This window comes from Thalassophryne amazonica, chromosome 23, assembly GCF_902500255.1.
Source record: "Thalassophryne amazonica chromosome 23, fThaAma1.1, whole genome shotgun sequence".
In the NCBI taxonomy this organism is placed as follows: Eukaryota; Metazoa; Chordata; class Actinopteri; order Batrachoidiformes; family Batrachoididae; genus Thalassophryne; species Thalassophryne amazonica.
Window position 1 is genome coordinate 23,835,168 of NC_047125.1, and position 14,139 is coordinate 23,849,306.

General features: G+C 40.9%; 1 protein-coding gene across 3 annotated transcripts in view; it reads right to left on the reverse strand.

Moving 5' to 3' along the window:
- Positions 1 to 14,139, reverse strand: part of nlgn2a (neuroligin 2a) — a 328,641-nt gene that overhangs the window by 209,165 nt on the left and 105,337 nt on the right. For 2 of the 3 annotated variants that reach the window (XM_034164051.1, XM_034164050.1), the window contains exon 1: positions 8,672 to 9,232. The exons of the other annotated variant lie outside the window; for it this stretch is intronic. In XM_034164051.1, coding sequence (XP_034019942.1) covers positions 8,672 to 9,179 — 508 coding nt within the window. In that variant the 5' untranslated portion in view covers positions 9,180 to 9,232. Of the gene's footprint in view, positions 1 to 8,671; positions 9,233 to 14,139 lie in introns of those variants that run through there. 3 annotated transcript variants of the gene reach the window in all.

Here is a 14,139-nt window from a genome sequence, read left to right on the forward strand (position 1 = left end):
CACATATCCACTGCAGCATGCTGGCACTCCTCTCTCCATTTCCATTATTTATCTGTTTGTTTTTATCTCTTTTATTTATTTATTCATCTCTGGCCCTTTGGAAAACCCAGTGTCGCAGCACAGCCCCGAAGCTGCCGCGTGCTTCATTGTGTTAGTATCGAACCCTTCTTGATGAATGTCCACGGAAAACTGAAATATTGCAGAATGGGGAGATGTGGGAGTTTGAGATTGATGCATGGAGATAGATGAAGTATCGGCTGGAATAATTTATAAAGCGCCCCGCAGCTTTCTGTGGAGCACATCCGACAAGGCACAGAGCTGACAATGCTGAGGTTAGCGGTTCGAATCCTCAGGGAGGGACAATCTGGCAAAACTGATGCATATGCTCCCTGAACAGGACTAATTGAACAGACCTATGTGCTTAAAAGACAGTTTGTTAGATTTTATCACAGTTAGGGCCCTATTCAAAGAGTGGTGTTTAATCCACCTCTATTGGGTCCAAAATTAGTCAGATCCTATATTGAAAATGTCATGTAGGTAAACATACGTACATTCCCTTGCACACAACTGACTCATCGTAGAACATTCAATTTACCATAACATAGAGGTTATGCCAAATTATTGCCTATTACATCCCTTCAGGACTTGTGTCGGACTCTAGAACTACAAGTCTTATTTTACAGGTTTTGGATAGTGATGGTATTGTATCATGGATCCTTTAAATAATGATCTTATTGGAGCAAGAGTTTGACCTGCATAAGTTTCATTTTCATATCATAACATACGGGGCTACAATTTTCATTAAGCAGTATCACAATATAATTTTTCCCAATTTGTCAATATCAAGGTCAAAAAGTACGTCAAAATGTCATCATGCCTAAATATTCTCAGAAGATCAAACAACTGTCAGGTTTTGATTCCTTATGTAAAATCATGACCAAAGATATCTTACTTTTGAAAATCAGAACATTGGTTGCTTAGTTATGGTCATTTGAATTTCAGCGGCTGTGGACTTTTTCACGAAAAAGTAAAAAGAAATGGCGATATCTCAGGAACCACTGGTCCCATAGAGCTGAAATTGGAAAATTAACCTTTTCCCATCAAAAACTACCTATATACAAAATTTCATCAAAATCTGAGAGGGTGAGGTTTAAAATCTTTTTTTGGGGGGGGGGGGGGGGGGGGGGGCTGGTGTACTATGGTGCAATTGCTTTTGCTGCCTCACAATAGCATAGCACCTACACTCAACCTGACCCCAACTCTTTTTAAGATTGACAGGACAATGGTCACATGGAAGACTGGAGACACACAAAATTCCACACTGATTTGTACAACAAGACCCTCAATATTTGATCTCAAAACTGAATACATAAATATGTTTAATTCAGTCTCTAAAATTAATCACTTATTTCCATAAAATATTTGTTTTGCACATATTAACAGGCTGCAAAGCTTAGAGACGATTGACCCAGCGTATGTCGACCATATTAAAAACTCTGGCATACGTGGGTGTACGTCTAACAAATTATGCCACTGTCACACCATGATGATTTAACCAGCATATGCCGACAGCCTCGTTTCCACTGAGCGGTCCGGGTCAGTACTGCACGGCACGGTGGGGGTCGGAACAGTTAAGTCTGACTTGTGTTTCCACAGCCGGCAGAACCCTTTTGTTTGGCAGGTGGAACACTTCAATATTGACGAGGACGTCACTGAGTGCACGTACGCTGTCTTCTCCACATTATTTTATTTTATTTTTGTCTTGTTGGATCATGGGATTTATTTTCATTGTATGCAGACTGCTGAAGAATCGGCTGATGTCTGTGCTAAATGCTGACCTGAATGAACGAGGTGTTGTGACTTTCAACTTTAAAAATAAGTTAATTGTCTTGTTGTGGCGCAACGCGCCAGTGGTGCAACCTGATCAGTCCCCCTGAATGGTTCAGGCTCACAAACGCGCCAGAAGCAGAAAAACCACAGAGGGGCTTCTTTTAAACCGCTACGTTTCTTCAGCCACGACAAGGAACTATATTTTCAGATGTCCTTTTCCAAAATCAGGATGCTGTTTATATGAATACGTTTTCATCAGGCTGTGATGATGAATCCAAGTGAAACGACGTAACAGGTAAGATTAAAACTTAGATTAAGACTTTAATATTTGAAAAAGTCTGTTTGCATGACGACTGCAGCTTTCAGCCAAACAATGGACAGTATTAATAGATGTATTTCAACTTATGTGTAACTTCCAACAAATGCGTGTCAACAATCACATAATTTATCTACAATTTATGTCCCGCATATGTGGGGTGTATGAGTCATATGCTGGCATACGTCGGAAATATTGTGCATGCCAAAAAAAATTTCAGCGTGCTTCAAAGTGCTCTTAACTTACACAAAACTTAGCCATAACTTATTAGATGCATGCCAGCATTTTTAATACAGTCGGCATACGCTGGCTAAATCGTCAAGTTGTGACTGGGGTGTAGATTTAGAGTTTTACTTTAAATTTGTAGGTATATGTAGGTTTTGGCAGTTATGTTGGTACAACACTGTTATCTTTGCTACATTTCTAAGAAAAACAATTTAAAGGTTATCATTGACATTGTTTGAATTTCTATTTAGAATCCTAATCATATTTTAAATGTCCTGTTTTTGCTACAATAAAAGTGGCAACATCACAATCTTGTGTGTTAGGAAACATGCTTTCCAATGAATTCCATATAATGGCGAATGTCTGTCTCCTCTGATCAATTCGCCACCCATTCTTGTTCTTGTTTCGTATGAACGAGTGCTGACTGCTGAGAGATGCATGTGGTTTGTGCACCTGAGGCAGCAACAGCGGCCGGTCCTTCCCTCAGTTTCCTCCATTCATCGATCCACTGCGACTCTGCAGCACCCAGATGAAAAGCTCTCGCTATGATTTATGGGATGTCATCTCCAAGGAAACCAGTGTAACCCCTCCCTCCTTGCATTTTATGATAGAGCAACCTGTCTCAGGGCACTTCCACATGGTCCTAAAGCCAGATGTGTCCCTCAGTGATAATGCTGGCTTTATGTAGAATGGGGGTGGGGGGTGAGGGTAACGTCACGTTGTTGGTCCTCCCCACCCATGATGAGGTATTGTGGCTTTTTGCCCAACCTCAGCAGGACTTACCAAGTCTTCCATTTTGTTGTGCCTAATGCTAAACATTGTGAAGGTGGAAACCTCCATCATATTTTCAAACCATTTTCCACCCCCAAAAAACAACAACAGAGTGTTATCAAGCCACTGGCCCTTGGAGGACATGCATCACTACTTCTTGGAAGGAATACATCACAATCAGTCGTGCATTAGCACTGCACGTGTCTATGAATTTACTGTAAACTGGTTAGCATGCATAGAGTGCAATGAATATTCCCAAATCGCTCTTTGATTGATTACTGTTGGATCTTATAGCTGATGATGTAAACAAACGAGAATTAGCACTGCATCCCAATAAGTGCTGATGAGATGTAACAGCAGCAAGTGTTTCAGTTTTTAAATTGTTCTTTAATTATTAAACTACAAAACCATATTTATTCATTGATGCAGTGGGATTAATGATAAATTGACGACACATTACTAGCTTTGCAAGTCGTTAAGTACTTATGCATTAATTAAGAAGCCATAAGTAACCACCAAATCCTCGCATGCTTGTTTATCTATGAACAAACATGCACATTCATGTCAGTGACCCACTTTCTGCCATTTGTACGGATGGCAGCATTAACAAGCAATTTCATAGGCTTAATCCACTTATAATTAGAGGTTTTTAAGAATTCTGTCTTATGATGTCCTAAAAAAAAGGCTACAATAAACGGCCTGAGGAGACTCATGAAAGATGCAGCGCTAATGCTTTAAAAGTAAAAGGGATAGAACAGAATATTGGGGTGGGAAGGGAGCACAGAGACAGAGAGCCAGAGTGTTCCAGCAGTTCCTAAAATGCTGACAGGGAGCAGCATGAAGTGTAACAGGAACTGTCATGATTGTGAAGAGAATTCTTAAAATTAATAAAGGCACCAGTGTGTAGTTTTAAGTGTTTGTTGCCAAGTAAGAAAATCAAATGATGGAGAATTAGAGTCATGTCGTATCAGCCCAGTCTCACGGTTTTTTTTTTTCGTGCTCCCGTCACAAAATGATTCAAATTTTCGTGACAGGGTTTTTTTTTAAACTCACTAATACTAACCCTGCTCCTACCCCCAACCCTAACCATAACCCCCTGACCCCCCCTTCACTTTTAATTTCATGCAGCCATCACCGAATGAATTAGAATGAATTTGTGCTGCCGTGATGAAAATGAGGCGCTTTTCATCACAATATCACAAGCCAATAGATTAATGTGTATTTCGTGCTGCTGAATCATGACATGCCGTGAGACTGGGTTGTGTCATATATGGTCGTGTGGCAAAATAACAATACATGCTGTGCTGTGCAAAAGTATACAAAAAAGTACACACAATTTGGTATGAATATGCTGAAATAGTGCATTCTGTATCATGATACCACATCTTTTGCTTTACAAAATGATTTAAAAAATAATTTTAGTTATTACTAGTTTCCAATCAACTCAGTTGTCATTTTCCCAGACAGAACCCACATTAGTACGCATACGGTTCAAGCTTTTTGGGAACTTTGTCAGACTCCTGGTGGCCTTGGCTTAATTCATGCTCAGGTTAGGGTGGGGAAAGGAGTAGGATTAGGTAATGGTTAACCCCTTAACGCCCGAATTTATATAGCTGTATATAAAAAAATGTTTTGTGTGTGTTTTTAAGTAGATGGTAAATAATGTTGAGATTATTAATTTCACTTTTGCACAAAAACTAGATAGTAATATTGGGTATTCTGGTAATGACTTTATGTTATAATAATAATCAATCAATCAATCAATCAATCAATTTTTTTATATAACGCCAAATCACAACAAACAGTTGCCCCAAGGCGCTTTATATTGTAAGGCAAGGCCATACAATAATTATGTAAAACCCCAATGGTCAAAACGACCCCCTATGAGCAAGCACTTGGCTACAGTGGGAAGAAAAAACTCCCTTTTAACAGGAAGAAACCTCCAGCAGAACCAGGCTCAGGGAGGGGCAGTCTTCTGCTGGGACTGGTTGGGGCTGAGGGAGAGAACCAGGAAAAAGACATGCTGTGGAGGGGAGCAGAGATCGATCACTAATGATTAAATGCAGAGTGGTGCATACAGAGCAAAAAGAGAAAGAAACAGTGCATCATGGGAACCCCCCAGCAGTCTACGTCTATAGCAGCATAACTAAGGGATGGTTCAGGGTCACCTGATCCAGCCCTAACTATAAGCTTTAGCAAAAAGGAAAGTTTTAAGCCTAATCTTAAAGTAGAGAGGGTGTCTGTCTCCCTGATCTGAATTGGGAGCTGGTTCCACAGGAGAGGAGCCTGAAAGCTGAAGGCTCTGCCTCCCATTCTACTCTTACAAACCCTAGGAACTACAAGTAAGCCTGCAGTCTGAGAGCGAAGCGCTCTATTGGGGTGATATGGTACTACTAATAATGATGGTATGTTGCAAATTTGCGACAACGGGCATACAGGTCAATTTGGTAAGTTGCATATTTGAGTCAGAGATTGTAGCATATATGCGACGATGGGCGTTAAGGGGTTAAGGTTAGGGTTGGGGGTAGGAGTAGAGTTTGTAATAGTGAGTTAAAAAAACCCAGTCACAAAAATTTGGCTCATTTTGTCATGGAAGCACACACACACAAAAAAATAAAACGTAAGACTGGGCTGGCCAAACTTAGCCCATTGTGAGAGTTGCCTAACTTTGCACCCATATTAGTGGAGATGGGCTTGCATTATGCACGTAAGACCATGTGCAATAGCTCATCAAGATAGCAAGTTGATGTCAGCGCTTCTCTGTGGCAGGACATGGATTTATGAAATAGTCAAGATACTAGTCACTTAAGTCCACTCAAAAACACCAATCCTCACATGGCTTGAGAATCACACCACTGGGGAATTAGTGGGGACTAAAATACAAACACTGCCTCCAGGTGGCCAACAGGAGGAGTGACACTCCTTTGGGTGAGGACTGTCTTCATTCTGTCTTGTTTTGGACAGGAATTGTTTTATGAATGTCACAAATAATTTGTCTGGCATCTAACTGTTTGTAAATAGCTGTACAAAAAACACCTGAAGCATTTATTGCATTTTAATGTAAATAGTTGTACATAACTGTTGTTTGCTATATTTGTACATATGTCTGAAATTTACAATTTATATTTGCATTCAAAGTTATAAAAATGGTTTGTTAAACATGTTTGTGGTTTTCATAGTAAAAACTTTTGTCTATTCGGATTTTATGTTTTTGTGTGAATTTAGGTTCACTGTGTTAATACAGTATGTCAGAATGAAAGAAAAACTGTAAAGTCACACAGGTGAAGTTATGCTGAAAAAATAACACCAAACACGGAAAAGTAAACAGTTTTTAATGGTAAATTATGAAGGTAAAACCAAAAGTAGTCAAAAACTTTATACCCTTTATAATCAACTTTCTAACTTCATACCCCCAGAAATTATACCCTGGACTCCAGAGGGTTAATTTAACAGGATGGACACAATTATGAGAGCTCTTTGGACTGTTCAGTTGACAACGTTGTCACAGGTACAGGATCTGTAGAACTGATAAGATTTTTGCATAGTACTCTTCTTCCTTTTTCCTCTTTTCCTTCACTTCGCTCCCCCTATAATCCCCTTTTCTGGTCTTCTCCTTCCCATTCCTGTGAAAAACCCTAATCTTCCCTCCTTTTCATTTATATCCTTTCCCAAACTGCTCGTCCAAGACTCTCCTTTCAGCTGATGGCTTTCTTTTCTTCTGGCCTCACAGCAGATGCAAAAGATGGCCGATAATCAAATGAGATTGGAGAAAGAGAGTAAAGGACAAGCAAACAATCACGAGGATAAAGAATAATGCTGTCCATAACAGATCATTTCATACCCTTCACTCCACCACCACCCCCAACCGCTGGAGCTGCTCAAGAGTGCTGAGGCTAGCAATGTCATGTCTGACGTTACCACCATAAATATGCCAGCACAGGGATGAAACAGGTTCATATGTTGCCATCTTTGGAAAGAGTAATCGTACCTAGAGCAGTGGTACAATAGTTTTAACTGATTACGCACCCACCCTTGTTACTATATTGATGACATAAAGTCTACATGTTGTGGCACATGACTTTTAGCGTACACAATATGTGTGTTAATGAATCGTGACCTTTGATGTACCGCGACGTGTATGTTCCCAGGAACTATATGTTTTAGCGACAAGGTTATTAGTCTGATGTCACGCTATTAAAGTGGAGAAGACTGCAAGTGCTGAAGTGTGAGGGGTTGAAAACAAAAGCAAAGGAAGTGCTGTCAAGTGTCTGGAATGGGTCAATATGAAAGAAATATATGGCACAACAATCCGACACCATCTGACAGTTGTGCCACAGTGAGGAAAACCATCCGACAATCCCACAAAGGTGAAGCATTTCATCCAAGCATGCGGGCACCCCGGGCAAATTAATGCACATTGTTGTTCTTATGAAATTAAAAAGTGGCTGTTTTTATAGAAGATTTTCAGAAGTTATGACCATTGGAGGATAAACACATCTCTAAAGTATAACCTAAATTAAATAAAAGAAAACCTACAGAGCCAAAACTTGGATTTCCTTTGGGCTGATTAAACTGAACTCCAAAAGACATTTAGCAATTTGGAAACATTCTGATTTCCGTTCACGAACTTATCTAAAGTCAACTGGCTGTAAAAATCATGATTTAGTTGTATTTGATTAAATGATAACTATTTATGTAAACTGTTATTTTGTATTTTATATTTCATTTCATATATAATATAATTTCAAAACTTTTCTATATGCGAACAAATATTTAAATATTACATTTTCCCAGGGGCACCCAAACTTGCATATACAAATGCACAAATTTACAATATAAAAAACATGACCAAACATGAAGTACAGTTAGCTCCAGTGATACGCCTCCGTAAAACTGATGGGAAAATTTTTTTATTCTTGGGCGATTGGTAACTATAATGTTTATCTTGCACTGGGGCAGGACAACTGCAAAGAAATGCATGCTTGTAAACTGCCAAACTGGAAACTGTTTTGTGTTTCCCGGCAGTAGTTACCACCACAACTGTTAATCGGAGTAAAAGTGTGAAACGTGTCAGCTTCATGTTGCTTACAAGAGATTAAAAAAGAAGAAGACACTGTGGAACAGGTTATACTGTAGTAATAGTATCAGCAATGGGAGATGGGGCACTGGAAGATGGTACTCTTTACTGTGTATCACATGCACCCACAACAGGGAAGCTGTTTTCTTTATCGGTCAGGTGGGCATTTCATCCCCTAATAGGATCTGAGTCGTAAAAAGAGGGTTCTTGACAGCAAAAAAAGTATGTCAAGTGTCACCGGACAATTTTTCACATAAACCAGCTTCAAATTCACCCTTGGTTCTCTGGTGTTGAAACACTTTAAAACGAAAGGTATGTGAAGAAGTCTTAAAAACTGGGAATGGATTTTATCGTAATCTTTCATTTAAAAAAAGAAGAAGCAAGGATCATATGTAAGAAGTTAACAATCACCCCCTACTCTTAGCCAACAATATTAATGGCACTCTACTCACCGTCCTCTGTGGGCACGTAGACATTGAGGTACAGGCAGTCCTCGCTCTGGTTCTGGATGTAACCTGCTGCCACGTCCAGGTTATCTGTGAACCACACAGGTAGCATTATCTCTGGCAGCACGCCATGGACATTCTGCGGGCACACGGGGGCAAACTGGGTGGCGTTGCGGATCTCCTGCCAGGATCCTGGCGCTTCAGGCGGCTGGAAACGGCGGTCGCCGATGGGCGCCGTGGCATAGGGCACGCCCAGGTACTGCTCAACAGGACCCAGGATCTCATTGTTCAAATCCTTCTTGATGCCTCGAAGTTTGCCGTAGTTGGTGCTGATGACGGGGTGTTTGGAAGGGTCCATTTTTTGGCACGAGGCCAGGTCAAAAACAAGGGCACAGCTGAGCACGCCAATCAGGCACCAGTCTGTCATAAGACTAAATGGGCGTGTCTTGGCCAAAAGACTCCGCCTGCTTTGTCTAGCTAGGGTAAATGGGAGGGGGCACATGACTGGGATCATGCTGGTGACACAACAGGATTTTAAAGAGAACAACTAGATTATAACCAAAAATCTAAAGCATAGCAACAATTAAAAAAGGAAAAAGAAAAAAAAGAGCCTTTTTTTGTTTTTAAAGGTATGATCGAGGCAAGGAAAAGGATGTCAAGGTGAGATGGAGGGTTGCTCAGCATACGGGGGGAAAGGGGGGAGTAACTGGGGACTGGATATGCTCAGAAGCTGGGCCCGGGTCAGTCCTGATTCTGAGTGACAGCCGTCCAAGTCACTTCCCCGGCCGCGGCTCTGTTGCGTTCCATCACTAGTTTTCGGATCGAGACGGTCTTGACTGATACGTTTTTACAGCCTCTGAATTCTGAAAAAAAGGATGAGAGAGAAGGAAGAAAGAGGGGGATGGTGATAAAAGGGAGAGAAAATGTGAAGAGTAAAAGGCAAAGGAGAAAGAGAGAAAGAAAGGCAAGATTATAGCTCATCTCAAAGAGAAACATTCCATTAAATGTTGACAGTGAAACATATTTGTTTGATCTGCTGTCAAGTGGGGAAAAATATGCTGAAATTAAAACAAAGACTAAAACCTGAGATATCGGCTAAATATTTTCCTGAACATCAACACAAGGAGACCTTAAGTTGTGACTCGAGAAGAAGCCAAACTCAAAATGACAACAAAAGTTTAGCAACGTGATCAGACCACACATCTTTCCAGGGAATCTCAGCTGCTGCGCCGTGTTTCTCCGTGGCATTCCTCATCTATTATGGATGAAAACACTGAACTGCCCTTGTTCGTCCTGTCCTAGTTTTACCTGACGAACTGTGTTCGGCACATACCTCTGGAGAAAGCTGATGCAGTACAGAAGATTTTGCTGCTGCACACGATATTGATCCAACAATATTTATTAAGACGACAGGTGGGGGGAGGAGGGGGGCTGGTAGGTATTGTTTTTGATCCTGTGTGTGTCCATGTGTGTGAATAGCACAACTTTTTTGGACCAAACTTGCTGTCTTAACCTGAACATTATGCACATCCAGAGAGAAATTTACCAGCGGAAGGCGGTTGTGTTTGTCAAAGATAAAGTGGTTTGAGTTTGAATAAAACTGATCAAACCTCTATTCCACACAGAACCATATATTGCTGCATCACTGAATCACAAATAATGAATTTTCACCAACTGTTGTCAAATGTAAGGCACTCTATGACTGTCCCATCGGGAAGTTATGAATTTCTTTCGCTTTTGGAGAGTGCGGTGGATGAAGAACACAGGCTGCCCGGTAAGGTCAAAGGTCAACGTGTGCATGTAAGCATCTTATGATAGCCTTAGGCATTCTAGATTTGGATGCACGAACACACGCAGCATTGGTCTTCATTAAATCGGAACTGAGCGAGAAGCTGCACTTTATGTGCATTCGTGTAATCTATTGTGTGACTGTGCAGAAATTTGTATGACAGAGCTGGAACCAGAAATGCACGCAGCATGGAGATTATCGCATCACAGCATTGTTGAATGATGTTATGTAAATGTTACATGCACTCTGCACTGACTGATGAGCAGAAACGTGTTTAAAAAGTGTACACTCTTCCAGAAAAAAACCTAATTTTTAAAAATTTGCATTTCACCTCTTTCTCCTACCTTTCACTCTCTCTATTGCTTTGTCGCCATCCCATACAGTTGTTGTCTCATTTATTGTCGACATTAACCGTGTTATTACGTCTCCTGCACTCGCTCACCTGTATGTTTTTGCTTTTTAATTCCCCCTCTCCCGCAGCCAATAAAGCCATTTGAATTTGAAAGTGCGACAGTTAGTTCCTGAGCAGATAATGAGTCTATACAGGCAGATGTAGCACGTAAAAATAAGGAGAGACATTTGTGTAATCATTTAGTTTCTCTCTTTAATGTACAACAAACCATTTGAGGGGAGAATACTCTCCGAAAAGAAAGGATTTGTGTTCTTTCAGACAGCGGTAAGTGTGAGAATTCACTTTGCCGCCAAGCATCTGCAATGGCTTGTTGTCTTCTTTTTGCGCAGTGGGTTCAGTCTTTCAGTCTGACTATACTGGCACCCGCCTTTGTTCCTCTCAGCACAGACTTTGTTGTTGTGCCTACGCGCCGGTGCGTGTCTGGGTGTATCGCCTCTTGTGGAGAGGCGGCTGGCCCAATGTATGCCCTAATTAAAGCGGCGAGAGCACAGGCCTGCTTTGCAATGCGCGCAGGGACAAGCCCTCCACCATCCCACGCAGCAACAGCTACCATTAAACTTTCATCCGCCAAAACACATAAAAGAGACTGAGAGAAACACCAGAGATGAAGAGAGTGTGGGGAAAAAGGGACTAGAAGCTGAGGAGGGATGTTGAGAGACAGATAAGGAGAGAAAATATTGCAGATGGAGGATTGGAAAGACTCATTTCTGGCCGACTGAGACCTCAAGTGTCTGAGTAAAGGCGCGTGAGGCGCTGCTACGTTGACCTTTCAGAGTCTTCGCCGGCTAATTGACCCTCACCTTCAAACGCAGAAAGGAGATCAGTTAACTTGCAGACGGGAACAGCCACAGGAAGAAGCATTAGCCCCGACAAGCTGCAATTCCCAGTAAAAAGCTCAGGTCCTGGCAGATGTGAACGCGCCTGGAAAGATCTCCAAAAATTTCAGGGTGCATCTGAGTGTTTAATTGCTAACTGGCTCAATTAGAGGCCATAATTAGTCCAGCTTTGCTGTGAGCATTGGTGAAGCACAGAAGGAGCACCAGTTTTCTTCAAGGACAGCATATTAATGTGGAAAGAGGTATGACTTGAATGAGACGAATAAGCCCACCTAGCTCTACGTTATCAAGCTAGCTTTGGCTAACAAGCTAAATGACCTGGATTCAGGCATTTAATCAAAGTATACTTTTGTGGACTGGGTGGTGGTTCGTATACTAGGCAGCTTTAGTGCAGGTTTTAAAACGTATGATCAGCATTTTGCCAATATTACCAAGCTAGCGATACCTGCTAACAATACCTGCAAATTAGCACTACAGGTGCCAACATATAAATAAACGCTACTAAAATTTCCCTCAATGAAAATACTGGAGCACAGACTTCTTAGAAGGTCCATAAGCATGATGAATGTGACAGTAAGCCATATTACTTCAAATATTTGTAATAAAATGCTCAAAAATATCACCTCTTGGGACACTTGTCCTGAAACAAGGTGAACAATGAGACCAAAACCACTTTTTGTAACAAACTGTAAATGTTTAATTCTGCTATAAAGCTAAGACTCTCTTTTGACTCTCCTCATGTGCCATTTTAAAGGAACTGCAGGTACCAACACTTCCACATTTGGTTCATTTTTCATCAACAGAGGTTCCTGCTAAAATATACTGTCAGGTACATCACAGCCCATGGTACTTTATATCCTAGCGTACAATTTGAGCTACAAACTATGCTCTCTCATTCAGGTTATATCCCCTTGTCATTTTCATAAACAGATCTGTATTTCAATGTTCAAAGGTTTTCTTTTTCATTTTAAAAATAAAATGTTACTCCAACATATAACATCATAACAATCCACAGCCATGTTTGGCCACAAATAATATACGGATCAGCTGAAAACTTGCCTTCAAAGCGATTATTTCAATAGCAAGCAAACTATAACTAGCATGCAAATAGTCTTTTGCTTATTACTACTTCACTTTTTACAACGGCTTTCGCTTGCAATTTCAGGCATGCGCAGAATCGCTTTCGACGTAACACATGCGTGCATCAAGTATGACTGGATGAGTTGATTCATACCCTGGTGTAATATGGGCAGGGGGAATTATGGTGTTCCACAGGGCAATGCACCTGTGCTTTATAGGTGACATCAGTGAGGGCGTGGCTTTAATAGGAAAGCAAAAAGCAAATATCATTATGCTTATTGTACAAACATTTACAGGGTCCTTTTTTTTCTAAAGTAGTGTAACTGTATAAAAAATGCAATGAGGCAGTGTTTGCACACATTCATCCATGATTCATGCTATCAGGAGAATGTTTTCCTCAACCCTCAGGAGGCAGTCAGAGAGGATACTCGCACAGTTTGCTGAGCGGCAGGCCCTAGGAATAATCCTACATTTTTCTGCAACCTTCCTTCATCTCTGTGCCCATCCCACTCTCTCGCTTGCTTGGTATTTCTCAACTAAATGTGTGCTGCAAACTGCTGGAGGACAATGCATTACAAAAAGAGAGAGAGAGAGAGAAATTCTATTTTCAATTCTTGACCACCATGTTTACTCCAGGCTGTACTGCATGAATGAATCATGATGCACCAACACAAAGAAATGTTTAACAATGGCGAGAAAGGTTTCTATGACTAAACAGTAGTCAAATCGTGGACAAACTGCACACCTAGCTGATACTTTATCCAAAGCAATGTACAATCTGGAGGCAGCGTTTTTGGGATGGTTGCAGGCTGAAGCCTGCAGCCTAACGGCCTGGTTCAGCCACACAGCACCGCCTCGGTTCATTCATAATTTATAGCCAGTGCGGGCAAACCAGCAAAGCAACAAACACTGCATGTGGTGGAACAATTTAATCTGCAACACAAATTGATGTGTTTACTTGAGATGATGATAACAGCCTGGCTGCTCAATTACAGAAAGAAACTTAATGCTTTAATCCTTTTAAGGAGAATGACAAAAGCTGCTTGTCTTAATAACAATAACTTCATAATAAGCAGAGCCCATCACTATGGAGGTATTTAAACACGTTTGATAGTTTATATGACAGCGCCGTAAAAGTGAATCTATTTGTTGAATATTCAGAATGGAAAGGTCACCGGATCAAATCCAAACAATAAACATATTTTCCTTTACAGTGTCGCAGATCAGACATGCTCGTTTAGAAGGTGTTTGTAGCTGAGGATTATTCTCCATGTGTCAGTCAAATTTCTGCCTCATTAATTGCGAGTCCCATCAGAGTTTAACAAATTATTACTCGTCGGCTACTCTGAGAAGTGCG